At 44.9% G+C, this 27,993-nt stretch overlaps 1 protein-coding gene across 2 annotated transcripts; it reads right to left on the bottom strand.

The window, feature by feature from the left end:
• CD34 (CD34 molecule) lies at positions 1-22,820 on the bottom strand. Of its 2 annotated transcripts, none has more exons than XM_007163950.2 (8): positions 22,681-22,820; positions 12,836-13,018; positions 11,952-12,205; positions 10,849-10,929; positions 2,944-3,094; positions 2,657-2,709; positions 2,172-2,336; positions 1-1,468 (listed from the first exon to the last, which is right to left on the bottom strand). In XM_007163950.2, exons 1-8 carry the CDS (start codon positions 22,757-22,759, stop codon positions 1,283-1,285), a joined length of 1,152 nt encoding a protein of 383 aa, XP_007164012.2. In that variant the 5' UTR covers positions 22,760-22,820; the 3' UTR covers positions 1-1,282. The 2 variants fall into 2 exon arrangements, with proteins under 2 accessions (XP_007164012.2, XP_007164013.2); XM_007163951.2 differs by lacking the exon at positions 1-1,468 and adding an exon at positions 1,476-1,621.
• Positions 22,821-27,993: the final 5,173 nt, after the last annotated feature.

Below are 27,993 nucleotides of genomic sequence, written 5' to 3'. Positions count from 1 at the left end.
TATGTTTCAGTATCACTTTAATTACAGTATTTACACACACCATTTTTTATTCAGGAAAAAAAAAAATCCACCCCATCTTCCTATCTCTGGAAAGTTCTATTTCCAACCGTCATTGAAACCAGGATCCCTTTTCACCCCTCTGGAAAAAAACAGAAACAAAAACAGGACCTGGGTCACTCACAGAAAAGGTGGCTGGTGGTGAGGGTCCTCTGGAGATGTGCTGGGGCCCTGACCACATGGTTTGCAGAGCAGTAAAAGGATTAAGGGTTGGGAAGGCAGAGACAGAAAGGAAGTCTGCTGGGAGGCTGAGGCCACAGCTCAACCCAGGAGTCAGGGAGAGGAGGGAGGAAGCCGTTGAGACAGAGGTTAAGGTCAGAACCTAGCCTCAGTGCAAGAGTCTTCCTCAGAAGCACACAGGTCAAGAGGCACGGCTCAGAGATCTGGTCCCACGGTCCTGTCCACTCTGAGCCACAGGGAGAAACAGCACCCCAAGCAGAAGCTCTGCGTGGCCCCGCAGAGATGAGGGCCAAGCTATGTGCCCTCACCCATTTGTGCCCATGTGTGTGCCCATTTATGAACATGTGTGTCCATGCACCCCAAACACACAGACACAGGACATTGTTCTAAAACTTGGGGTGGGGGGGGGAGGGGGGCGGGGCCTGTGGAGCTCAGGGAACTTGGAGAGCAAGAGGGGAGCTGGTGACAGAATCCACAGTGCCTTAGAGGGGGAATGAGGGAGATGGTTTAAGACAACATGATTTTCTGTCTATATCATTACAAAGGAGCAGGTGAAAGGGGTTGCTTTTGGTTTCCCTAAAGTAGAGAAAGAAAATATAACGAAGAAAGAGTAAAAGGCAAAATCTCCTGGGAGGAAATTACAACCCAGAAAAGCCTGTGCTTTCCCCTGGGAGTTCCTATAATGAGGCAGAGAGGAGGGGGAGGGAAGGGGACCCTGTGTGGAAGCTGCAAGACCATCAACCCCCCGAGGGAGTTTCTCTGCACCTTGGCTTTCCCTATCACACCTTTACGCAGAGCAGCCCAGAGGCTGGGTGCAGGGAGCTGAATGTGGAAAGGGCAGGAGCTACCTGTCTCTCCCCAGGGTGGCGAGAACCCCTTGGCCTGGAACAGGGCAGGGTCCCAGGAACGGCCTCCGAGGGGGTGTGCAGTGGGAAAGGGTGGAGAGTGAGGGAGGCTCCTCCAGCAGGGAGACAGCACGTGCTCAGGTGCAGGGAGGGGCTCCTTCCCCAGACTTTGCCCAGTCTCGCCCCGCCCGCTCGCCCCGTCACAGTTCGGTATCAGCCACCACGTGTTGTCTCGCTGAATGGCCGTTCCTGGAGGTGGCCTGGCCGGTGCCGTTCTCCTGAGCCCCTTGATTCACACTGGCCTTTCCCTGAGCCTCAGGGGAGGCCCCAGGGCCTGAGCTATAGCCCTGGCCTCCACCGTTCTCCGTGTAATAAGGGTCTTCGCCCTAGATGGTGTATAAATAAAGGAGCATTATCTCGTAAGCAGGGCAGCAGTAAGGGGGATGGGAGGAAGAGGAAGGAAGTAGGAGGGGAAGATGGAGGTTGCAGCTGCATGTGCAGACTCCTGTCTTCCTGAAGAGCGATCAGGGTTCCAGCTCCTAGAGGAGAAAGGACAGAGGAGAGGCACCACACCGTGCCACGGCAGTTCAAGAGCCAGCTCCCGCCAGAAACTAGGCAGTCCCCAGGGTGCAATAACCTCCCCAGAGGAATTAAAGGGCCAGAGGCCAAAAGTCAAACCCTGGCCTTGTCCTCTCTCATCCAGAACACATCAAGAGTAGATTTTCCTTCCATGTGTCCCCTTATGAGCCACTTGGTGCCCGTGGGCTTTTAACATGCTTGCAAATAAGTGGCTGATTTAGCAGCCTGTTCTGGTTTGTACCCAGCTAAACTATCCCAGGGAAAATAATAAATAGATGACACGAACCACCTGCTACCACAGGGACCAGGGCCCCAGTCAGTGCCCCCTCCCCAATCTGCTATATATTGTTTTGACTTGTCCATGGATACAGTAATGTGCATACACGCATATTCCCGTGTGAGGGCACAGAAGTGCCTTTTCTGGTATTTCTCCTCCCCCACCATGACATTCATGGACCTCCCCAGGAGACCTAGCTTCCCATTTTCTTTGCCCTGGACCCTAGAACTGACCAGCCTTTCTCCTGTGGGGCTCCAACTGCGGCGGTTCATCAGGAAATAGCCCGTGGTGCCCAAGACAGCCAGCAGGATCCCCGAGGTGACCAGTGCAATCAAGGTCTTTCGGGAATAGCTCTGGTGGCTCCCGACATCTTGTTCAGTGAAGCCTTGGATGCCCAGCTTGAAGAGAAGAGACAGAAAAGAGAGCCTGTCATTTGTGGAACATGGGTTCTAGACAAGGGGCCCAGTCCATGCTAGACCCTGTATGTGACTCAACAGTGAATAAACCCAAGAAGACATGGACCTCAGGGATTTTCTAAACAGGACTTAAGACTGGAATCTCTTAATTAAGCTGCACTGTAAAATTTTGTTTCAAACATAGAAGGGAAAGGACTATTGGAGAAGGGTGGAGAGGTAGGAAGGGCAGGTCTGGAGAAGATAATTACTTTCTCCCCTGCTCCAGTGAATTCCCCTGAGACCCCTCATCTCAGAGAGCTTACCTCTTTCAGGTCAGACTGGTGCTTTTTCAGAAGTTGGAGCTTGCTGGAAAGTTCTAGAATTAGAAACAGAGGTTGTTGGATCTAGAAGCTGGAACAGCTCATTCTGTACTATTCTAGAAGATGCTCTGATGGTGAGGGTATATCTCAGGAGGGTCTTTCCCAAAGTCAGCATAGCCCTGCTCCCTAGCACCTGTGCTCTCTGAGTGAAGATGCCTGATTTCTACCCAGGATTCCTCTAACCTCAGCCCCTCTCCCTCCCTAGACTTCAAGACAGATATGCCCCTTACCTGTTCTGTTGGCCAAGACCAGCAGCAGGCAGTGAGGCCTCACCTCAGACTGGGCCAGGAGCAAGGAGCACACCCCCGCCCTGGCCTCAGCCTGCTCCTTCCCACATAGGACTCGGGTCAGTTCCTCTCCATTGTCCTTCTTAAACTCCTCCTGGGACGACAGAGAAAAATGGTGAGAAGGAGATGAGGTTACTAGTATACTCTGAACTGCATCCGGAGTCTCAGGCAATAATTCTGATTAAAGTCACACTATTACCCTGAAAACAAGAAGAATCCTTTTTTTCTAAAATTCCAACTGAAGAAAAAAATCTTGCAAACTTCTTATGTGCAAAAACACAATAAGATAAAAACTCCAAAATCTTCCAGGACCAAAAGGTGGTCTTAGGTGGCACTGCAAGATGCCAGAGAATGAATTTAGGAAACATCATCTTACTGAAGGATTGCCCATGTAAACATATACTATTCAAATTAAATTCAAAAGAAATTACCAATAACAGAAAATATTAATAATGCAATACTAATGAAGAGAAAAATCCTCTGTTTCAAGGTTACAATAGCCCCAAATATTGAAGGAAAAGCTAAGGGAGGTGAGGAATAGAGAACAAATTTATGATTATAGATGCAATGGGATCCTGGGTCCCTTCCCTCTTACTCTCCAAGGGGTCTCACAAAGAGCACGGCTCAAACTCAAGTGGTGTTCTTGTCTAGTGTTCCATTCCCCTTTCCCATTAGAAACATGGAACCCGGTTTTACATGAGGGTGACAGATTGCTCCAGGTTGCTGACATAGGACTCAGGCACTCAGACTCAGAAGACAAACTCTGATTATTCTTCAACAGTTGAGTCCCAGAAAAGGGATGAATTGGAATCACTGACTGTGTCCCTCCAGCACCCTGTGCTCAGACCTCCAGGATTTATTCCAATAGCCTTCTAAAGGGAGTGGCCTCCCCTGCACAGAAAAGGAATTAAAACCAAGACTTTCTCCTCTGTCCAGATGGCAGATGGCAGGGGAGGAAATGCCTGAACGGCTCTGACAGCTTTCCTGTTAGGGGAAAACTGCTGGGGCGTGTGAGGGGCATCAGAACTGAGCCTCTGTGGAGAAGAAAGCTTCCTGTTTGTGGAGCAGGACTGTTCCTTAGGGCAAGGCCAGAGGGCCCTCCCAGCTTGGAAAGCAGCCTGGGTATTTTCCTACTGCTATGGCCCAAGGCAGGAAAACCCAGGCTCCTTTGCTCCTGCACAAGACAAGGTCAAGATTGGCCTCACGTCCAGCTTTCTCCTGCCAGCTGGAATTCAAGGCTTTGGGGAGGCCAGAGAGCAGGGCTACCTAACCTCCAGATCACAGAGAGAAGAATCCAACGGTAGCCTCAGAAGGTCCCCAAGAGCCAAGGTTACAGAGAAATGAATTCTCAGGCCACGGCTGCTTCCCCCTCAGGAAAAGGATAGATGATGCAGGTGTCCAAGGAAGTCCTTGGATAGAGGCTTTTCACAACAGCATTTGCTGTGGGGAGTCTGGGCACCACATTTGATGTGATCAGCAGTCTTCTTCCTCTCTGGGCTCGTGTCCCTTTGGAGAGCCTTGCCTTGCCTCTCCGTGAGCACCTCACCCTCCCCAGCACCGCGCCTTCTGGATGAGGAGGAGGGAAACTCCTGCCTGGATGATTCTGGGCTTCTGAAGTGTCTCTGGTTGAAATGTGTCTTGTTACTGAGAGAGGCAGAGGGACAGGGCTCCGCATAATCTAAACAAGCCGAACAAGGCGGCACCTCCTCAGTCTCCTGAGTCCTAGGAAGCTATTCCTCAACCAGATTCAGCTGTTCTGACAGTGATCAGGACCCGAAACACAGACATTGTGTGAAAACTTCTGCGCGTGTGTCAGGTATGGGGTTGGGGGGTCGGGGGGGACAGGTGTGGCAATGAATTCCACATGGTCAGAGCTCTCACTGTATATGCATGGCCATGAAGATAAACGATGCTTCCTATGTCTCAGGCCCTACTTTAAGTGCTTTATGCATGGTGACTCATTTAGGCCTCACACAACCCTACGAGATGGATACTATTATTCTCCCCATTTTATAGATGAAGAAACTGAGGCACAAAGAGACTAAGAGGTAACAGAGCTAGTTACATGGTAAGAACCCTAAGAAAGGCACAGACAACTGCTATGGACATTCAAAGGAGGGTGAGCATACATCTGGTGTGGGGTTATCAGAAGCATCCTGAAATAGGTCTTGAAGAATGGGTAGCATGTATGCAGGAGAAGCTGGCAGGGAAGGGCCTTGGGAGTGGGGGTAGCACCACGAGGAAGCCCAGGAGTGTGTGAGCCTGCGACCTTCACAACCCTGGTTGCAATGAAGAACATGGCTTTCCCCCTTGGATTCCCATCCTTCAAGACTCAATTCCATCTCACCTCCTCAGTGAAGCCAGTCCTATCTTCCATTAGACTGGGTATCAGCCCCTGTTCTGCTATTAACTAGATTCTTTGCAAGTCATGCAACTCATCTGAGTGTCAGGCTCCTCAGCTGAAGACTCAGTAGGGTTGGTGACTCAAGAGCTGCTGTATGAAGAGTGCTTGGCAAGGTGCTTGGAACCAAATGGGCACTGGATAAATGGCAGCTGTTACTATTACTATTAATAATAGCAATACCTCATAGACTATACTGTCCACACTTCGATGTTTGATCACATTCTGCCTTACTGCTACTGTCATTTCTCTGTGACTAGACTATAAGACTTCTTAGTGGGGGGAGTGGGTGTACATTACATAATTTTGAACCCGGACTGCACGAAGCATAACACTAAACAAACAAGAACTCAGTGAATTGTTGTTCGTCTTAACATCCCAAGTGGTTTGGCTTCTACACAGGGTCCCTCCACCCCTTGTTTAGTTTCTTGGACTCAATTCAAGGGAATTGAGTGGCCAGCCTCCCTCCCACTCTGGAATCCAACAGCATCAGTGAATTGTGTTTGGGCCTGGAGAGGAGCAGGTGGATCCTGAACAAAGCACAATGCTCCTCCGGATGCTTGAAATAAACATCCTCCCCCAAGGGAGGCTGTGGGCAGACATCATGGGAGAGTGGGCAGGAGGAAGCCACAGCCTCACCATTTTGCTCATGAGAATCAGATTGGTGGACCCCTAACTACATCTGCTTGCACATGTTACTTTGTAAAAATAATAATCGTAATAAAACCACCTAACCTTTCTAGAGTAGCATTCTCAAACTTTGCAAAGACTCTTAACATGTTAAAGAAGCACATTAAGTATTGGAGCTGGGAGAGAGAGGGACAGGTATTTTTTCTAAATGAACGTTAAAATATTTCCCAATGTTAAGATTCTAGGCTAAATCGCCTCTCTCTCTGTCCCTCCCACCCTCTCTTTCAATAAATTTATTGACTGTGGTGTGAGTTTGACAATGCAGCTAAAACACCTATTTTCATATAGAGACTGGAGTAATTAAAGGACCTGTTACAAGTCACACAAGTGGGCAGCTGACCAAAAGTTAGGCTGTCCCAGATCTCAGGCTCTTTCCAGAAGACACACTTTCTTCATCAGTCCTCCGTCTGTAAGTTATTTTTTCTGCATGGAAATTGACCTTTAGTGTTGGGGCAGAGGGCAAGGAAGGCGAGGGCTGGGGATATTATCTGGAGGCTGGAGGCAGCCTGCCTCCAATGAAGTAAATGTGACAGAACAAGGGTGATGTGAGCTAGCGGAGAAAATACAACTTCTGCATATAAACATATGTGTTTCTGAAGAAAGGTAGTTCTGAAAAACAAACTGGAGGGCAAAGGACTTGAATAGAGATTTCTCCAAAGAAGATATACAAATGGTTGGTGAGCACATGAAAGGATGCTCAACATCATTAATCGTTAGGAAATGCCAATCAAACACACGTCATGCCCATTAAGATGGCTACTATCAAAAAAGCAGAAAATAACAAGTATTGGTGAGCATGTGGAGAAACTGGAACTCTTGTGCCCTGTTGCTGGGAAAATAAAATGGTGTAGCTATTGTGGAAAACAGTATGGCGATTCCTCAATATTTTAAAAATAGAGCTACCATATGATTCTGCAATTCCATTTCTGGGTATATACCCAAAAGAAATGAAATAAGAGTGTTGAAGAGATATTTGAACAGAGCAGCGTTATTAACAATAATAATGTTATTGCTCATAGCAGCATTATTACCAATAGCCAAAAGGTGGAAGCAACCCAAGTGTCCATAGGTGAATGAATGGATAAACAAAATGGGGTATGAACATACAATGGAATATTACTCAGCCTTAAAAAAGAAGAAAATTCTGACACATGCTACCACATGGATGAACCTTGAGGACATTAGGCTAAGTGATATAAGGCAGTCACAAAAAGATAAATACTATATGATTTTACTCATATGAGGTACCTAGAGTAGTCAAATTCATAGAGACAGAAAGTAGAATCATGGTTTCCAGGGGCTGGGAGCAGGGGGGAATGGGGAGTTGTTTAATGTGTGGAGAGTTTCAGTTCTGGAAGATGAAAAGAGTTCTGAAGATTGATTGTACAACAATGTGAATGTACTTAACACTACTGAACTGTACACTTAAAACTGTAAATTTTTATATTATGTGTATTTTACCACCGTTAAAACGATTCCTTGGTAGATTCCCCTGGACCAATAGCTATAGCATAAGAGAATAAAGTAATCTCACAGTTTGGAAATTATGTGGGAAACCACAACCACAAAAACTAAATTAACCTGATATTGCAGTGGAGAGAATGAAAGTCAGATATAGGGTGGCACGTTCTGCTAATGAAGATTCTGAGATGTGTTAACAGGTGCTTGACAAGAGTGTGGGATTACCTTCCCCCACTCTGGCTGAAATAGGTGATTTCTGCCTAGAGGTGACGGATGAGGAGCAAAAGGAGAGTAGTTGGGATAGAAATGTCTACAGAATGCATGTACAGAAGACAGGCCTAAATAATCCCCATAGCAAGAGCTAACAGATTGGATACTCACTATGTACCAGTGCAAAATGAGTGTCTGGATAGCTGAGAACAATGCATGCATACTTCTGTTATGGGAATATACTAGATGGAAGAGCATGACAACATTACATAAGTACTCAAGGATGTGATGTTAGAGGAACCCATGTCTTTCATGATTCTCATTAGGCCTGAGTTTCCCTCGATTAGAACCAGTGTGGTAAGGCTCTCTGATACCAAAGGTACAAATGCAACCTAAGGAAAATTAGAAGACACTACACCACTTTGGAACAGATTGATTATCAGACAAGCATGCAGTAGGACTCAAGGAAAAGGAATCTGGGACACAATCAGGAGCTGTGGCCAAAAATTCTGGAACAAGGATTGCTGACTGAGGAAAATTACCTTGGGAGGCAATGCTCCTTGGGGGCTGGGGAAGAGGAACCCTCAGGAAGACAGGGGTATCAACAGTGGTGGAAGAAAAAGGAAAACAATAGCACTACACAGGTGCTGCCATAGAGTTGATTCATCATGGGCAGTGCAGAAGCCTTCTTTAGGATATTGGAGGAATTCCTATCTTTTCACATTCCTACTTGCAGATCCTCTCCAAATTGAGTAGAGTGCAGACCTTAGCTGTGGCACAGAATAGAATAGACAGTAAAGACCTCAGAGAGAAAGAGACTGCAGCACAGAAAGAGGAGTTATTTCTGGAGTAGCACTAAGTTTCTGGCACTTGTCTTGTACAATGACCCTCGTTAAATGTGAACTTTGAAGAGCAGCGGACAGACATTTAGAATGAATCCTCTGCAGTTAGCTCTAAATCATTCGTACAAAGAATTAGCATTCTGGCACAGACCACTGTGATGCACAAGAAAATAAGTGCTCAACCAAGATGATACAAAAAGAAAGAGAGAGAGAAGATGGTCATTTTTCTTGGCTATAATTAGCAAAGTGTTGGGCAAAAATTTTTTTTAAATGACTAGAGTTGAAAATCAGCGTCAGAAATACACAGAATGTTACTTGTACGTTGTATATTCATGCTTAACTATTTTGCAGATTGCACTTAGTTATTCCATTGTGTGAACCTATGTCTTCAAAATTTGTGTTGTTGGGCTTCCCTGGTGGCGCAGTGGTTGAGAGTCTGCCTGCCAGTGCAGGGGACACGTGTTCGAGCCCCGGTCTGGGAGGATCCCACATGCCGCGGTGCAACTGGGCCCGTGAGCCACAACTGCTGAGCCTGCGCGTCTGGAGACTGTGCTCCGCAACAGGAGAGGCCACGATAGTGAGGGGCCCGTGCACCGCGATGAAGAGTGGCCCCCGCTTGCCACAACTAGAGAAAGCCCTCACACAGAAACGAAGACCCAACACAGCCATAAATAAACTAAAAAAAATAATAATAAGAAGAAGTATGAGCAAATAGTTTAAAAAAAAATTTGTGTTGTTTTTTAAAATTGTAAGTTAAATAATTTTCTTAGGTATTATTTTAAAAGACCTGTGAGTCACAATGACCCAACTGATAATCATGAATAAGATATCAATAGTCAGAGTGGACAAAATAAGTAACTTAATGCCCTCTACAGACTACGGTATTTGCTCAGGCTCTTTCCAATCTATGAATGTCACACATCATATATATGGTTCCCTTAAATGGATTCCCACCTTGTAAGAAAACGTTTTTTTTTTCCTATGAGTAAATACCATTCTTCCTGTCATCTTATCCTTCATCCAGGAAATTGTTACTGTCAGGAAATTGGATTTACTGAAACAAAGCAAGGAGGTCTGCTATCATCATTAAAAATTAACACCATGCTGTACAGTTTACCAATGCAATAAGACATGAAACTGAAAGAAGAGGCATAACTACTAAAAAGAAGGAGAAAAGCAACATATTATGAGAAATAACATAATAGCTTATGTTAAAAATGAAAAATAATCAGCTAAAAAGCTCCTGGAATTAATAAACAAGTTAAAGAAAATGACTAGACCCAAGATATTAAAAACTCAATGAACTTTCCAATATACCAGAAAAATCAATTGGAATATATCATGGAAAAATCTATATTATAAATAAACCTTAAGAAATCCATAAAACCTAAGGAAAAAACATTTTAAAAACTAAAAAAAGAAGATACTGAACAATACCAAAGAAAACCAGAAAAAAATAGAGGGACTTTAGAGCAGTTCCAATTAAAATTTTAATGGTTTTGTGGTTTTTTTGAATCTTGAATAGGTGTTTCTAAAGTTTTTCTAAAAGAATAGATGAAAAAAGCCTTACATTTTTATAGTGTAATAAGCAAAAACCTGCTTGGCTGGATATTAAAAGTGCTGTAATATAAAAGTATAATAATTAAAAAATTTAAAACAGGCAAAAAAAAAAAGACAAACTAAACAAATAAAATCTCTCTGAAGAATATGCCCTAGGACATATAAAAACTTAATACAAACTAAAGGAAGCATTCCAATCAATAAAGGAGAGGATCATGCAATAAATAATGCTAGGGGAAATGGTTATATGGAGAATGCAGCATTTACAGCAAAAAAATTCTTTGTATATTAAAGAGTTATATAAAAATAATAATAAATAAATTGATATTTTAGGTGACTAGTTTATATTTCATGAAGAATTTTCTTAATATAAAAGCAAACTTAAATCTGACTATATATATATGTGTGTATATATATATATATGTATATATATATATATACATATATATATATAAAATGTACAATAGAGGAGGGAAAACGTAAATTTAAATAAAATTGTCTTTGCCTTCTTTGTCCACCAGATGGGGCCTCTCATTCCTTAAATCCAAAGCTCAGTATTCAAAGTAGCCTGTCCATGTTAAACTCCCCCCACCCCCTCCCAAGTCAGTTAGTCCAAGACTTGCCTTCAGGACATTCAGAAGGAATTTTGGGAAGAGAGGTAAGGAATTGGGGGCTTTGACTTACACAGCTGGAGGTCTCATTTAGCTCCAGGCAGATACCTTGGGTCAATTTCACTTCTTTGACTCTGGAACATTTTATTTCTCCCTGTATTAAAACAAAAACAAAGTAAATAAGCCAGCATCTTTGCCCCTCATTTCTTCCCCACCTCTTTTCTGGTTTGATTTCTGTGAGATACTTTTAAAAAAGGCTTTAAAGAAAGGAAATTTAAACATTTTGTTAGGAGACTAGAAATTTATGTCATATTCTTCTTTTACCTCACTTCCTAACCCGTCAGATAATCAAAACTTTTGTTACTAGCCTGGGCTTGCAGACAAGCAGCTATTTGTGACCTTGGTAAACATTAGCTTGGATGGCACAGAAATGGAAGAGGGGAGGATCTTTTCCCCTTTGAGCTGTTTTCCCTCCAGTGAATTACACACTTGCAGGGAAACAGATCATGAGGTGGCCAGGCAGATCCTGGTGACACTCATTTTCCTCCTGGTCCCTTAGGACTTTCTATTCTGGCTTCTTTAAAAACAGAAATCAGGCAGGTCCCCCATGCCTGCCCACAGGCTCCATGCCCTCACATTTTCTACTCTTCCTGCTGAAAGCTGTTGATAGCCACAGGCCCCAAGGCTGAGAAAGGCAGGTTGAGCTCAACATCCCTGGTCTGCCTAGTTCCTCACTGCCTCTCTACTCCTGGCATACCACCAAACCCTCTTGCATACAGGAAATGGTATTTGCCCTAAACATTTTGGGAAAAGCAGCGCCATTAAGTAGAAGATGGTTTCCAAATATGTCCAAAGGCGAGTGGTACCCTAGTCAAAGATTAGACCAAGAGGTACTGGAAAGAACCACAGAGAATTAGATGGATTTCTGAGAATCCTCTTTACTCTTTACTTCCTAGAAATATAGTACCCACGGCACAGATCAGCCTTGCTACCCAACTCTACCCCTCTCCTCCCTTTTCTATCCCTTCCAGCAATATTTATGCTGCACATTTTTCATGCTAACTCCTATATGACCCAAATTCATTGGCTGGGATAAGCAGAGGTTAAGGGGAAGAGAGAGCTTGCATACATATGAAGTGAGGGGGCAATCTGTCATTTTTGGCCTGATTCACCCACCTTGATGGTACTTGGGATAGGAGAAAATGATGTATAGGGGTTAGTAGGAGATGTCACAGGGCTGGTACTATTGTATGGGGAATCTGAAATATTTCCAGGTAACATGCTGGGCTGCAAGGTCATCTCTGAAGTTGTAAAGTTGATGGGGGTAGAAGACACTGTGGTGGCTAAAGAGGTCTGTGACTGGACAGAAGAGTTCATGGTTCCAGGGACTGGGGTGATCCCAGAGGTAGATGTGAAATTGACTGTAGGCTCTGGAATTGACCAAAACAGAAGTGTGAATATATGCACATTGGCATAAACACACACACACACACACATACACAAACACATCTCAGTTCATTGACATAGGCACGGACTTGAACCCAGAAAAGGGAATTTGGGGAGTTAAGAGTTACTTCGTGTCTTAACCCTTACCAACTCATTTCCAGCCAGCTGTTGGAACCATAGCTATAATCATAGAATGTATTAGAGATGCCCTCAGGACTCTGAAACTGAACTGGAAACTGGTCCACCCTAGAGATGTCAAAGACCCCCAATTTGAGCCTGTACACAGTCTGCTTCACTTAGAAGAGATCAGAGATCTCTACAGAGTCCTCATCAGATCCTTATTTTATCACTAAGCTGAACTCAAACAGTACAAGGAGCATTACAAATCAGGATCAGCAGCCAAGGCACTGACTTGAGAAAGCTGTCACTACAGGAAGAACTGTCTAGCACTTACTTCAGGGTACCCTAAGCACGATACTCAAGCCACTATTAAAAGTGGCTTGTATGTTTCCATCTGTGGTGGGAAATAGAGGGTGGGGGTATTTGCAAATATCCTAATGCTTTACCCAAGTGCCAGCAGCATCCTTCTGGGGCCTGAGACAAACACTCTTTACCTGAGATGGCTGCTGTGTTCCCACTGCTGTCCTGAGAGACAGCGTAGAGGCTGATGTTTCCAAAAGTACTTGATACTGGGCTTTCCTGGTTGGGTATAGTTGTAGGGACAGTTGAAGATATTCCTGGGGTAGATGACTTTGTGGCAGTAGTAGTCAAGCTCTCTGTATTTGTGAACCCAGAGGCTACAGAGAAACAAAGAAGAAATATCAGAACCCAAATCATCCTGGAGCCTCATGGCATCACCTGATACAATTTCTTGACTTTAGGTAGAATCCATCTAGAACATCCCCTGCCACCCCTGGCAACAGAACAGAACAAGGATATCCTCCTGGACATGTGACTAATTTCTCATTAGATTTTTCCTAAGGAAAGAGAGAAGGAAAAGTTTGCATGCACCAAGCATCTAGTATAGTACTATTTATAGGAGGGAAAAGTTGCAAGCAACTAAATGAATTACAATAGGACAGATGTTATATGCACTTAACATACCATAATCATTGCAAATAAAAAAATATAAAAACTATAGCAGCATGAGAATATGAGGCAATGCTCATAACATGCTAAGTAAAATATTAAAATTTCAAATTACACCTGAATAAATATTGCCAAGATCTAAAATGTGGGAAAAGATGTGCTTCTATTTCCTTTTTAATGTATCCTTCTCTTCAGCCAATATATTAACTCTTAGAATAATCACCAGATTGACACCGTCTCTATGTAATCCTTTAAAAATCTTCTATCATCCCTAGATTCCCCCATTCCCCAAATCCTTTCATTCTTTCCTTTTATTGAGGAACTGCAGCTAGCAACCCCAAGATTTCTTTCGGGAAGCTCCGACCTAGGAATCTAGCTGATGGACTAGAGAGCATAAGGCTTGGTTTCTCAACGAACGTCCTGGGAACAGAGAGCTTAGTCCTGGCTCTGTCAATAATTCTGTACTTTAATGTGTGTGTGTCTCAGTTTACTAATTTTTAAAGTGAGGGTCTTTCCTTACAGGGATTATTGGGAAAATCAGTGAGATAACAAATGTTAAATTGCTATAGTATAACGTTCCTGGAACTAGTTATTCTCTGAAAATTTTCCTGCAGGTTCTTACCCTTCCATGTTTCCTGTGGTACCCAGCAGTGCCATCCTTAGACCCAGGAAGGAGAAGCTACCTGTCTGGACCCTGCACTTTAGAGCCTACACTCTGTTCCTCTTCCTGCCCTCCCTGTCCCCAAGCTACGAGGAGTCCATGGGGCCAACAGAGGTGTACCCTCTCTTCTGGATCACGTGTTGGGACCAGAAGTCCTAGAACTTCTTGCCCCAATGGCTCTTTGCTCACTTGAGGACCTGCATGGGCCTCTTCTCCCAGTCCATCCTTCCAAGGGTGAACTGCAGCACCAGGGTGTGTGCCTCCAAGGCCCAAGGGTGGCCAATGGGTGGCGGTTTGCAGGGAGAAGGGTTAGAGCTTAAGATCTAACCCCACCTTGTAGGTGGGGTGTCCCTTGCCTGCATGCAAGATCCCTTACAGTATGGACCAGAGCCATGAGTAAGAAGAAGAGAGGAGGGTAGGCAAGGGCCGAGGACCACCTCTTCCTGCTAAGCCACATTGTGGCATTGAACTCCGAGGCTCTGAGAGTCCTAAATTCAAATCTGGCCTTCCAGGTGGCCATGAAGGTAAGTTTTTCAAGGTAAGAGGATAGAAGATATTTTATTTACCATATGGTTGGCCTGCTTTATAACTTTGAAGTATTTAAACATATAATATGTGGGCCTCCATTGTATTCTTAGCTTGAGCCCTGTAAATATTAAGGGTAGACTTGGTATTCAGAGCTCATACCCGGCAGTAGCATCCTCAAGGAAAGGCAACTGAGGGTCCCAGGCCACCCTAAAGCTTGTCTCTAACTTTTCTGATTGAAATCTAGGCCTGTATTTTACAGAAGTTTCTGGGTAATTAGCAGCGCAAAATGACACCTCTTCTTTTCCTCAGCATCAAGGTGGAAGTTAGGCATTAGTTTCAAGGCAATGAACCTGAGGCCAAAAGTTTCCCCTAAAGGTGGTGGCAAGTCTCACTCTCCCTCATCTGCCTCTCTTTCCAGCCTGCTGCAGGTAGGCTGATACTCATGGTGAGTACAAAACTCATATCTCAAAATTATAGGGCAAGTGAGCAGGAGGAACAAGTGATATTACTATCTCCGTTTTAGAGATAAGAACCTGGATCACCAGGGTTTTGACCAAGAGGGAAGGCCATCATTCATGCAGGGCAAGGAGCAATGGGGCCACTGAGGTTTAGCTGACTCTTGAGTAGAAGTAGCAAGAGGGTCAGGGGGTCCAAACTGCTAAGGATCGGATGCATCTTCCATATTTTGGAGAGAAAAGTATGGGCTCCTGTCTGGCTGGGATAGGGGGCAGTAGCGGGTGGGGAGTGGATTTATCAAAATAAAATAGATGGGGAAGCAGATCCAGTCTTCTTTTGTCCTTAAATAAGTCCCTCTCAGCAATCTGACCCTAAGGTATGAGTTCAGTGCAGGGGGCAGGTGGTGGGAACATTTGGACACTGAATTGAAGGACCATCCTCTCAAGGTACCATTCCAAGGCACCACTGGAACTCCCCCTTGACATCACTCTTCCTGCCCACCCTTTTTTCTTCTTCCCACCAATACATCAATTCTTGGGAATCCCATCTGGCCCAACCTGGCCCAGCCCTCTTCTCTCCCCAGAGAAAGCTGGGCCTGGCTGAGGTGATGTCATGCTTTTGAACCCCCTCTCCCAGGGCCTCCTTCACCCAGACAAACAGTTTTGAACTTTTCCAGATGTGAAGAGAGACCTGCTGCTAGCTCTGAGGACAGACATGCCTGTTCCAGATGAGTGAAGCAATCCTGGACCCAGGCCAGCTACTAAGCCACTAGGGTCAGGCTCCCGGCTGCGGCTGCCCCCTCCCACCCACCCCTCAGCCAAGAACTGAGGAACAGGTTGCAGGATCTGTCTGGAAATGAAAAGGGAACCCCAATCTCAGATTTATGTCCCTGAGCCCAGGGTGAGTGGGGAAGCCTCTGAGACCCTAGAGAAACAGGACAAAGAGGGAAGGCAGAAAGGCAAGGCTGAGCAATGGGGTACATATGAGCTGGTGTAGGGCAAGGGGACAACTTGGTAGAGCCCTGGGGGCCAATCCTGACCTACACTGCAGCACAGAGGCTGTCAGTAGAGACTGGAGTCTCTTGTTTTCACAGTCTCTAGGGCTCCCTTTCTCATGCTCCCTTGAAGAGATGGGTCTTGGAGGAATGACATTTATAAGAATCAAGACTGACCACAGATTTGTTCTTATCCTATATTCCCCCCCACACCCATGGCATTAAACCATCCAATGCGGATCTTTCTTTATCTGAGCTTCTTATCCCTGACTCTGTATGGAAGTCATAGCAGCCTACCAGCCAGATCCAAGAGACAATCGATGAAACCTCTACCCCATTCCACTCTAGACTGGAAGAACAGCCCTTACCCCCAACCCAACAGAGCACTATACTACAATTTAAATTTGAATGAAAGGCTATCTTCTGTTGTTTACTTCTCACTCCTTCTTTATTAACTGTGTCTCCCTAAGTACCCTATTTGCCCCTACCTACCCTACTTGATCTCAACCCATGGACCTGGGACAAAAGGAGACAAGGTATCAGGAAGTTAGCAAGATGAGGATTCCAAGAAGCCAAATAGAGGTCACAAAATTCATGTTGTAAAAGTCACGCATTTAACTTACAGGTACTTATTTCAGAGGCAATTATTCTCGTTTTACACATAATTCTAACAAACTTGTTTATCTGATATCCTAGCTAAAGCTAAAAATTAGAAAGAGAAGCAAACAATAAGGAGAAGCAAATAATAAGGAGAAGCAACAGTTGAAAATGAATAAGCAGCAATAAATGAAAAACAGACATGAGTATCAAAAACCACACTAGTCTGGAACCATTTATGGTAGGAGTAAATGAAAATATACACCTTCATAGGCATTAACAATGCCACTGAGTTGCACCATAACCGAATTATTTTCATGATACATCTGAGTCTGAAGGTTAGAGCCCTTTTTTTCCTGATACACTAAGAAAGCAGAAACATATGTAATATGTTTTTAAAAGATTTCTACCTACAATTAGTAAATTAAAGATTCTTTTAGTCTTTAAAGGGGGTTTACAAATCCTCAGAGATCCAGAAAGTTCTGCTACCTAAATTACTAAATTCCTATACTTTAGGAGAAGGTTTTTCCCCCTATATTTGGTCTTGTTTTTCACCCTCTGAGTTTTAGTTTTTGCTGGTGCTGTTTTCTTATCTCCTAGCCAGTCAGCACCGTTCTGCCCATCCTTTCAAATTCTAGCACCTGGCCCAAGAGGAGTTTCTTGGAGGAGATCCTGGGTATCTTAGATGCAGTACTAGGAAGAAGGAACAAGCTGGCCTCTGCTGGGAGCCCACAGCCTGCGTTGATGGTTGATGAGAAGACAGGAGAGCCTCAAAACAAAGAGCTCGGGCTCTGTAATTGGACCTTGTTGAAAGGCTCCTCTACCAAGTTCTAGCTGCATGGCCTCGGGAAGCTTCTTCACCTCTCTATACCTCACCTGTAAAATGGAGATAAAAATAGTCCCTACTTCCTTGTTGTTCGGAGGAATAAAGGAGATGGGGGGTGTAAAGCAGTTGCCTATCTGGTAAATGCTCAAGAAACAGTGATTATCTTTAGGACAGGTCCCTTTTTTCCTGCCTCTCAGAGACCTTAAGACACATATCTCCATGACTTATCTGGCACAAGATCATATATGCTGTTTCCTGAGTATAGGTCTTGTCACCTCAGTTACATCATAGGTTTCCTGAGTGTTGGAATCATCTCTCATACTTGTCTGTATTACTCAGGACACTGAGCACAATCCTCTGAGTTCACAATAAGCACTTGGGTTGAATGGCAACTGCATCAGGAGTGTTCACACTGACCACCTCTATGTAGAACCATGTCACTCAATGCTATATTTTAAGAGGGAATTTATTTAATTAAGGGAGTGCCCATGAGAGGACAACTAGAATTAGGAAAGTTCTAGAAACCAAGTCATATGGTTGAGGGCTTAGTGTTATTTCATCTGGATCAAGGGTTGGCAAGTATAGCTGGTGGACCAAATCCAACCCATGGGCTGTGTGTTGTTTGGCCAGTGAGCTAAGAATGGCTTCTACATGTTTAAAGTGTTGTAAAATAAAACAAAGTAGAGTATGCATCAGAGGCCACATATGGACTCCAGAGCCTAAAATATTTACTATCTGGCCCTTTACAGAAAAAAATTGCTGATTTTTGATACAGAAAGGAAGAATTTGGGGAGAGAGAATAAGTACCTTTCTTCAAGATTCATTTCACTCATTCATTCATTCTTATTTTCCCGAAGCACCACCAAACTCAGCACTGTGCAGAGCACAAGCTAAGAGAAGATACCTTTCTACTTCTAGGTGTTGGTGTCACTAGAATTTAAATAAATCCCTGTCCTCAAGGAGCTTATAATCTAGTGGAGCAGATGAGAAAGGTTGTTAAGGATTGCCATGAAGAAAGATCAGATTAATTCTGTGAGAGTTTAAGGAATAGAATTGCAGTTAATGATTAGAAGCTATATAAAGGCTAATTTCACTGCAGTACAAAAAAAAGCTAATAATCATGGGATTTTTTTTTTTTTTTTTTAATAGAATGAACTACTCTGGGAGATAGTGAGCCACCCATCTTTCCTGGGAGCATTCAGGAAGCATCCCTGCTATGGGTCTCGGTGGGTTTGGGTCATGTTGGACTAGATCAAAGAACTGGGCTGATGCCTTCCTACACTGCAGAGGCTAAGCTGAGGTGTGAGCATAAAAAAGTGTCTGTGGCCTGAGTGTTCCCAGGGGACTGAGACTCCCCTTTAATATTCAAATAGCATGTCTTGGCCGCCATCCACTTCCTGTGGAACCCTAATATCTTGAGCTTTCCCTGGGGGCCTACGTTTCTCCCAGTCACCTCTTTCTCCATTTTCCTAATTGCCACCGACCCCTGTTTCACAGCTCTGTGCCTCTTTGTCCTCAGGCTGCAGGAGTTCTCGTTCTACACTACTGCACCACGGGCTTGCCAAACACCCATTCCTTTACTCCCCCCCACCCCACCCCAGAGCACCACTAACAGTGTTACAAGGCCAGTGCATGTTTACTGAAGGTTTGAGATCATGGAGGGAGATTACAGCACAGCCCAGAAGAGACAAAGGCATAATCTTGAAACCCTAGGCTAGACATTCCTATGCTTAACAGCTGGGCCACACCATAAGGAATTTTCCCAGCCAGGTCTTTTCCACCCTCCACTCACTACTGTTCCCTACTGCTCCGAGCACCTCCCCTCCTCTCTCTATGCTCTCCTGGCCTCTGGAGTCCTTTAGCCTTTTGTCTCTAGGGCCCATCAAATACAAAGTTCTACTTTATTTTATCATGCTCAGCAATTCAGCCTCCTGTCTGCCACTGCACATCAAAGGTTTGTCCAGGGGTCTAGGTTTTTTCACCCAAAGACTCATTAAGGCATTTTCTTAAATAATGGAGCTGGCTACCTAGAGATGCTGCTCTGCTAAGAAGGTATCAGTGGTGGGTTCTTTGGGGTTTTTTTCCTCTTAAAGCAGGAGCAAACTTCCCAATGAAGCCAGAGGCTTTTTCCTTTGTATTCCAAAGGGAAGTGATTCATTTCAGTGGGCTCCAGAGTGTAGGTCCTAGGAAGTACACCCTGGTATACATCCCTATTCATTTGTATCGCATTCTCCCAAGATGCATGCGTCTTTCTCCTTAGCAAAGTCTAGGGTTCTTGGGACTAAAAATCATAGATACTGTGTTTTTATTTCTTAGCTGAGGAAGGAAGAGAATGTTCTCATTAGGGAAGTCAAAGCCCAGAAAAATATGGAAATTCTGCCCTGGCGACTCCAAGCATTTTCTTTTGGAGGGTGTGTTTTATTCTTTTTCCACACCTTCACATTTTCAGTTCCCCACACTCGGGGCCATTTAGTGACATCCAGCAAAGTCAATGGGAGAAGGAGGCCCAGGCACCCTAAGGGTGGAACTGGGTAACCATCCAGCTCTGAAAGTAAGCCCAGGCCCTCCTGCCCAGGATCTAAAGGAAATCAGGCAGTGAGACAGTAAGAAGTGGAATTTGTTGCTCCTTTTGATTTGTTTTTGTAAGACTCTGAGCCTGAGTTTATCTGTTGCAGTTTGGCACTTCTTGCTCTGAGCTTTTGGAGACAAAGACTCACAGAAGGAAGGAGATGAGAACTAGTGAATGAACAGGCCCAGGAGGTGGAGCCAAAGGGATAAGAAAAAGATGCCCAGGCTCGTTTTATCAGTCAAACAGGAATGTTGCCGAAGATTTGCATTTGCAAAGGCTATGCCAGCTGGGCTGGCCCTACAAGGGGGAGAACTGGGGACCACGGAATTAGTCAGAGGTCCCAAGGCTGCTCCTTCTTGGTCGCCATGTGGCAGAGAGTCAAAGGGTGGAGTCCTCTCCCCTCCGGAAAATATCTGATAAAATTCTTTTCCCTTTTCTTTTTTCCCCTCTTACACGTAGCCCCAGACAGGATATGGGTGTGGGGTCAGCAGACACGAAGGACCCAAAGGAAGAAGAGGAATGTGAAGGGGTGGGACTTGTTAGGGAAAGAGGAAGGACAGCCTTGGAGGGCTTGGAGGAAACAGATACCCTGGGCCTGACAAATGGGGTTCCCTAATTACCTGAAAGATTTCTCTTTCCAGCTGGTGGTGTGGCAGTGCTACCTGGTGGCCTCTCAACGCCCACCCTGACTCTGGTCACCACCCAGAGCCACCCCATCTCCAACAGAGAAAGTCCACTTTTGGTTGGCTGCTGTACCCAAGCCCAGGCCAAGTTCTCACAGGGACAGAAAAAAGACCTTCCCAGAACAAAGCTCTTTGTCAGGGTCAGTAAGGAGAAAACCAGAGAACCCTCTTCTGCCCTAAAGTTCACAGTAACAATAGCACAGAATTTCTGCAATGCTCCTTTGTTAGCATTTCAAGGTAGAGTCACTCACTCATTCCAGTCACCCCACAACATAATAGAAAATGACTCCTACTATTAAATAAAAACAAACTGTAGAAAGCTCTTGGGGAATGCATAAAGCTACACACTGGCCTTAGCAGTCTGGCAAGATTGAGCATAGGGACCCAGGCCCCACCGCTCATCCCCAAAGCGGAGACACTGAAATTCTCAGCATATCTGCCCAAGGTTTTGCAGAGGTTAAATCGCTCTCCCCATCCCCACTGCTGCAGGCCAAGGCGAGACTGAGACTGGCCAGCTGAGGAAATAAGAAAAGGGTGGGCCTCACTCGGCCCAGGACCAGGTCATCATGAGCTGTGAAGCCAAAGGAGAGTGGAGCATCGGATAGGAATCTGAGCCGCTGGTCAACTCACCCCATTGTGAGGTGCAGCCAGCCCCCAGGGCAGTTCCCCATTCTAGGGCTTCAACGGACACCTTAATGACAGTTTTTTCCCTGCCCCGAAGGGCATATCTGGGGCTGCCAAACAGGTCAACCCAGAGCCTAACTTAGAGCTTTCTCCAGCCTGGAGTCTCTCTCCAACTGGGTGGACCCAAAGGGGGACAGCAGAGGAGACTGAGAGCAAAGAGGCCTAGCTGGCTGGCCCAGGTCCCTCTGGGGGGCCGTGGTGGGTGGCCTTTAGGATGCAATAAGAGTAGGGAATTGGGAGCCCTAGAGGCCTGGAAGCAGAATCTTGAGCCAAAGGGAGAATAACTTAACAATGTTTAAATCCTTCTAAGTGCAATGAGATGAGATGGAGAGAATGTTATCCCCAAATGAAAGCAATTATGAATGAATATTTATTGAGTGCCTACTAATTTTTCTTTTTAACCAAAGTGAGAGCAAGAGCTTAAGAAGTCAGGGCGGACGTGGATAAGCAAAGGAGTGTCCACCAGTCTGCTGATCTGTCCACTAGTTTTAGAACTTGGAGAAGAAGGGCAGGGGAAGAAAACTCCAAAATGTAACAAGTTTGAGTTTGTGCCAGGGTGAGGGGCTGCATGGGGAGAGGAAGGCAGGGCACAGAACAAACTCCATCTACCCCGTGCCTTCTCTCCAGTGGAATGGAGAAGAAGGTGTCAGAAGACGGAGTGTAACTTAGCTTTCCGATCTTAAATGCAAGAATATTTTCACGGACTGTTCTTCATTCCAAACTCCCCATGTCACCTAACTCAGCCTGCCTCCTGGGCCTCTGGACCTCGGACCTGGGGCCTCATCCCAGGTTGGCTTCACTCCGGTTCCTTGAATGTCCAATTCTGGCTCCCCCTGTCCTAGTGGTCGGTGGGCACCAACGCTCTCTTCCCAGGAACCGCTCTCTTCCCAGGAACCGGCTCAGGCCGCAGCTTTCTGAATCAACCATCAGTCACGAAACTTTCCTGCTTCTCTCCTCCCCTCTCTCCTGGTTCTGGCTCCAACTCTGCACTCTGCACCTTTGGCAACGCGAAAGGACACTGGCATCTTCAAAGAGCTTTACTTTAGAGACAACTCGAGAGAGCCTCATTGACTCTGGGAAGCCTCCGGCGCGCCCTCCGGTTTACACCTGGGCTAGTTCACGCTCACAGTGTGGTCGCCTTCCCGGCGCATCCAACCCCCACCCGTTCCCAGCGGAGGCACCAGTCCCCATGGGGCTCGGTTCAAGCGGCCCCGGTCCCACCAAGCCAGGAGCAGCCCTGGGCGTGGGGGCGTGGGGTGGGGCAGGGGTCCCTTCGCTCCGCCTAACTCGGCTCTGCGCGCTCTGCCTCCGGGAGAGCGTCGACCCTCCCCGCCACCAAGTCGGCCGGGCCGGGCGCGCGGCCCATACTCACGCAGCAAACTCAGCAAGCAGAGTGCGGTCCAGCCCCGCGGCATCCCGCGCCCCGCGCACGCGCCCCTGCGGACGAGCATCCTTCCCGCGCCGCTCCCGAAGAGATGCACAGAGCCCGAGACTCTGCTTGGCCAGGCCCGGACGCGCAGCTCCCGCCCCTCCGCCCGAACGTGGGGTGGGCGAAACTTGCTTTTTCCCCTCCCCTCCCTTTTTAGTCCTGGCACGGCCAACCCCTCTCCTTGGCTGCCACTAACGTGAGCTTCCCGCTTGGTCCCAAAGGCGGAGGACGTTAGGAGGGAGGCTGGGGTTGCCGCTGTCGAGGCCAAAAAAGGTTTTGTGAGGGCCCCAGACGTCTTGTTCAACTTTATATAGAGGCCCCGTCTTCTTAAAGCTCGACTTCACTTAACTTTAACCCCTTTGTGTCAGCCTTGCCGGTGCCCAGGGCAGGGGACAAGTTTCCTCTGATTTTTTTTTCCATTTCCTTTCCTTTTTGTTTTTACGTTTTAAGCTGAGAACAATCTTGCAGATGAAATCTACCAGTAAGGACCTGAGTTTACAAGTGTGAGCATTTTGCTAATCAGGTAAAATTTAGCACCTGTCAAATCGGAGGCATTTAGTGATACTCTACCAGAGACTGCTGTGTGTTAATGATGCAGAAAGCCTGAGCAGGACATATAAATGACAGTAATTATTCACTTTCTTTTCATAATTTTTCTTACAAGATCTATTTATTTTAATTTGGAGGGTTATTTCCTGTGACTGTTCCTATTTTCCCACATAGTTTTATCCTAACTGTCACCATCATCATAAAGACAAAGGACTCGCCCTAGCACCTGGGATTCCTTCTCTCCAGTCCTAGGGTTGAGACTCTAGGGGCTTCATCCTGCTCTCTTATCAGAAAAAAAGACTTCCCCTGGCTCCACCCTCTTCTACCTAATTGATCCTGGAGCTGTGTATTCCTCGCGAGTTGTTCTGGATGTTGGTAAACTGAATTACAGAAACTTTGAACTGGGCAGTCAGCCTAGTCAAGGACTGGATTGAAGAGATGGATACTGGAAGAAAGAGGAGCCAGGAGGAGCAGATGACGGCACCGGGAGGGGGTAAGAGAAGGCACAGTCTTGGAGACTATGCCCTGAGTTCCTGAGTGGGATCACATGATTACAAATACCCAGTCCAGTCTCTTCCATGATGTCTGCTCCACAGAGCCGAAAGGGAGAGAGAGGAAAGCCCAGCACTGCTCTTTTCTGATTTACTTCTCTGCAGACCCCCTAGCATTATGAAAGTAGAAGGGTGTCCAGGTCTAAAAGCAACCCGAAACTCCCATTCTGAATATGTTGCCTAACTTTCCTTTACAGAGGAAACAAAGCCTTTCATCACATGATGAAACCAAAGGCTTCTGATGCAGATTTGGTAGAACATGGTGGTATGGTATGTATCTGTTTCAAAGTGCAAATGGTGATTCAGATCTGACCACACTGTGATCTCAAGGGCCTGCAGATGGGGACAGAAAGGGTTACAATATACATTTTTAAAATCAGGCTTTTGTCCTTGGAACTCCCAATGAACAGAGAAAAAGAGTTGCCCTCCACCGACCCCCAGCTCTCTCAGCTCCGGGAGCTGGATCTGCTTTACCCCCAATGAGAGGTTGTGAACAAAATGTGGGGTTGAAAACCCCATATGAAAACCAATTTGGCCCTCTCGGCTCTTCCTTCATTCTCAGTAAATTCTTCTGGTTACTTCAAATGCCCTTTGTCTGCCCTAGCTGGAGCAAGAACTTGTCCCTAGCACCTGAATTTCTTAACTAGCTTTGGGGGCAGAGGAGACAATGATCCTATGAAACAGAGCTTCTCAAAGCATGGTCTACACAGAATCAAGGGTAAGGTCTGGGAATCTGTGCTTTTAATAGGCACTCTTTTCTATACACGCTAAAGTTGAAGAAGCCCTGGTATAGAACAAAGACAGGTTAGGTACAAAGTGGATGGCAGACTTCAGGGAGGGAAATAGGAGTAGGAGGCACTGGAGGCTGACAAATCACTTCTTCTGGGAAACCAGAGCTGTTCTTCTCTGGACTACAAGACTATGGATGACACCAGAACCATGACACTAGGTGATAACTGACCACTCTTTCTATTTTCCAGGGCCACTGAGACTCATGACTCCAAGCACACATAACCTTGCCCCGGCTGCCCACAAACTCAGGTTCTGGCCATTGGACACACGTCTGCCCTGGGGCCCCAGCCTTACGTTTCCTCACAGGCCACATAGAGCTGAGCTAGCAAGGGGCTTCAAAGCTCTAGCCTTTTTTGGCTGCCCCTCAATTCTTCTGCTCCCCTGCTTTGTCACATGAGCTGTTGCTGAAAGAAGATGTTAACTACACCACACAGGGACTTCCCTGGCGGTCCAGTGGTTAAGACTTCGTCTTCCAACGCAGGGGGTGCGGGTTCGATCCCTGGTTGGGGAGCTAAGATCCCACATACCTCGTGGCCAAAAACCCAAAACATAAAGAAGAAGCAATATGGTAACAAATTCAATGAAGACTTAAAAAAAGATGGTCCACATCAAAAAAAAAACTTTAGGAAAAAAAAAATAAACCTACACTGCACATTGTGTCAGATGCAGCAGAAATCTATAGAGTGAGAGGCTCTGTTGGGCCCTGATAGACTTCTAGGTCATGGCCACCCTTACCATTGAACATCCCCCACCCCAGCCCCAAAACACACACATGTCGTATCAATCCATTTAAAATAGACCCTCATCCCATGTTAAATATAACTCCTTTGATGTAAAAAGAATAAGGGAAATTATTTAAAATTTTTTTGAGTTTTATGATATAGTCTTCATTTTGTTCTTGTGATTCAAGCTTTATTACATTTATATACTGATACAAGTGCTAAAGAGTTGAATTGCAGTTTACAAGTTGGCTAAGTTTACCTTTTAGAGGCATTTAATAAAACATTTGTTCATTTTGATTTTCCATTTTCATATTTTGGAACCAAGACTTTTTTCCCACATTGCTAACTTGTCTTGGGTCTTTGAAAGCTTTCAGGGTTTGGAGCCCAGTTTGGCAAAGAGAGATGCTTGGTGGTGGAGGTGTACAGATATTAGAGGGAGGCGATGAGAACCTGAGGTCAGAAGTGAGCCCTTTCTGTCCTCTTCCCACTTGCCAGTCTCTCTCCAGTGCTTCCTCTTGGCAGAACATAACCAGAAACCAGCTGACAAGGGAGCCTGGGAAATGTGGCATATAGATTCCCAGCCCTAGTGTCTTGTGGGAAATTGGCTTCATGCAGTGGAAACCTCCAGTGTGCTCTAGGCAGGCTACAGAGGCCACAGACCAAGAAGGCTCAGACCAAATTATGGTGATCAAATCACAAAGGTTACTGAATCTATTTAAAACATACAGCTAGAACCAAGAGGAAAGAGTTGGGGTAAGTTAACCCACTTGGGATGGGTACAAGCAGGGTGAAAGGACCACACACTCTCTGAATCTTGTGTTTTGCTCCAGTAGTGCAGTTTTGAGGACCAGCACTGAGGTTAAAGGATCAGTAGGTGGAAGATGCTTGGAACCAACATATATTTGCTCTACTGGGAGATGCAAGGCCAAGTTGGTCTGGTGGCAGGTTTATGCACACAGCTCATAAGTGTTCTTCTGGGCAGCCATCCCTTTTGTCAGCGTTTATGGGGCAGAGCATACAGGAGGCAGAATGATGTCTACCAATAGGTAGACAACTTAGGGATGACCTGGCTGTCAGCCCGAGGAGGCATGATCTCTACACTTGGTGACTCATGACTTGATTTTTCTATTCCTTTCTACCTACCTGTAAGTAACACTTTTGTTTGGTCTCTTCTTTTTATAATATATTCAATTTATTCTATTTTTGCATGTCTCACAGATTACAAATTTGCTCCTATTTTTAGCACATGTGACTTCTGCCTATGTCTCACAAATCACTTGCTTACTTATCACCTATAATTAGTACATCTGATGAAATTCACCCATCCGGTCTGCTTTCCTTGTCCTCTGTAGCAGAACTGGATATTCTCACATTATACCCTGCATTATAGAGAAGAGTATAGAAGCGTGGGGTTGGGACTGAGAGATGCAGGGTGAATAACTATCACTAATCCAGTTTCATGTATTTTTTATACAGAGAAACACTTGCCCAGCTCTATTTACTGCATAGTCTATCCTTTCCTTACTCATCTGGAATGCCATTTCTGCTATGTGTCAACACTTCATATATATGTGCCTGTTTCTGGGCTCCCTATTCATTGGTCACCATATGTATCCCAGGGCCTTTAGCATTGCCTCATTTACTGCAGCTTCAAATAAGTCCTGATATGGTTAGGTCAAGTGAAAACTCAAATTTTTCTCAGAAAAGTGGCCTGGCTATTCTCGGCTCTTTACTCTTCCATATAAATTAGAATTTGCTTATCAGATTCCTCCCCAAAATAACCTTTTGGATTTTGATTAAAATTTCCCTGTAGATTAATTTGGAGAGAATGGAATCTTTCATTCAGTGAAGTTGGCATAGCTCTCCATTGTTTGGTTCTTCTTTAAAGTTTATGATCTTCCCTGTAGTGGTTTTAATTCATCTTTTGTTAGATTTATTCCTAGGTAATTGATGTCCTCTAATACTGTTGTAAATAGTATCTGCTATTTAATTATTTTTGTTGCTGGAGTGTGAAATGACAGTTCATTGTTGTATATTAATCCTCTATTGAGCTACCTTGTTAAATTCTATTATTTCTAAGTATTTGTAGATTCTTTGGGGTTTTCTATGTAAATGATCATATCAACTACAAATAGTGATAATTTTATTTTTTCTTCTCCCTTTGAATTCCTTTTTTTTTTAAGTTAATGTACTGGCAAGAACATCTGCTACAAGAATGAAAGATGGGTGATCTTATACATTCTTGCCTCATTTCAGATTTTAAAGGGTAATGTTCTAATGTTTCCCCACTGAGGACTACATTTGCTTAATTTTTTTATATGTGCTATTTATATCATGCTAAAGAAATTCCCTTCTATTCCTAATTTATTAAAAGAGTTCTTTTTAAAATAATGAATGTATGATGTTTTAAAAATATCTACATCTATTGAAGAGAAGTATAGTTTTTCCTCTTTTAATATGGGAGTTTAGTGAATTACATTTATAGACTTTCTAACATTAAACCAACTTTGCATTAAACCCAACTTTGTCATGGCTTATTATCATTTTTATACACTGTAGAATTTAATTTGCTAATGCAGTCTTCTATTTATGGCTTTTGTTTCTATATTCATAAATGAAATGGGTCTGTATTTCTTTCTTCA

The sequence above is a fragment of the Balaenoptera acutorostrata genome, chromosome 1 (assembly GCF_949987535.1).
Source record: "Balaenoptera acutorostrata chromosome 1, mBalAcu1.1, whole genome shotgun sequence".
Classification (NCBI taxonomy): Eukaryota; Metazoa; Chordata; class Mammalia; order Artiodactyla; family Balaenopteridae; genus Balaenoptera; species Balaenoptera acutorostrata.
Note: the sequence above shows the minus strand (reverse complement) of the source record. Positions and strands in the feature narration are given on the sequence as shown.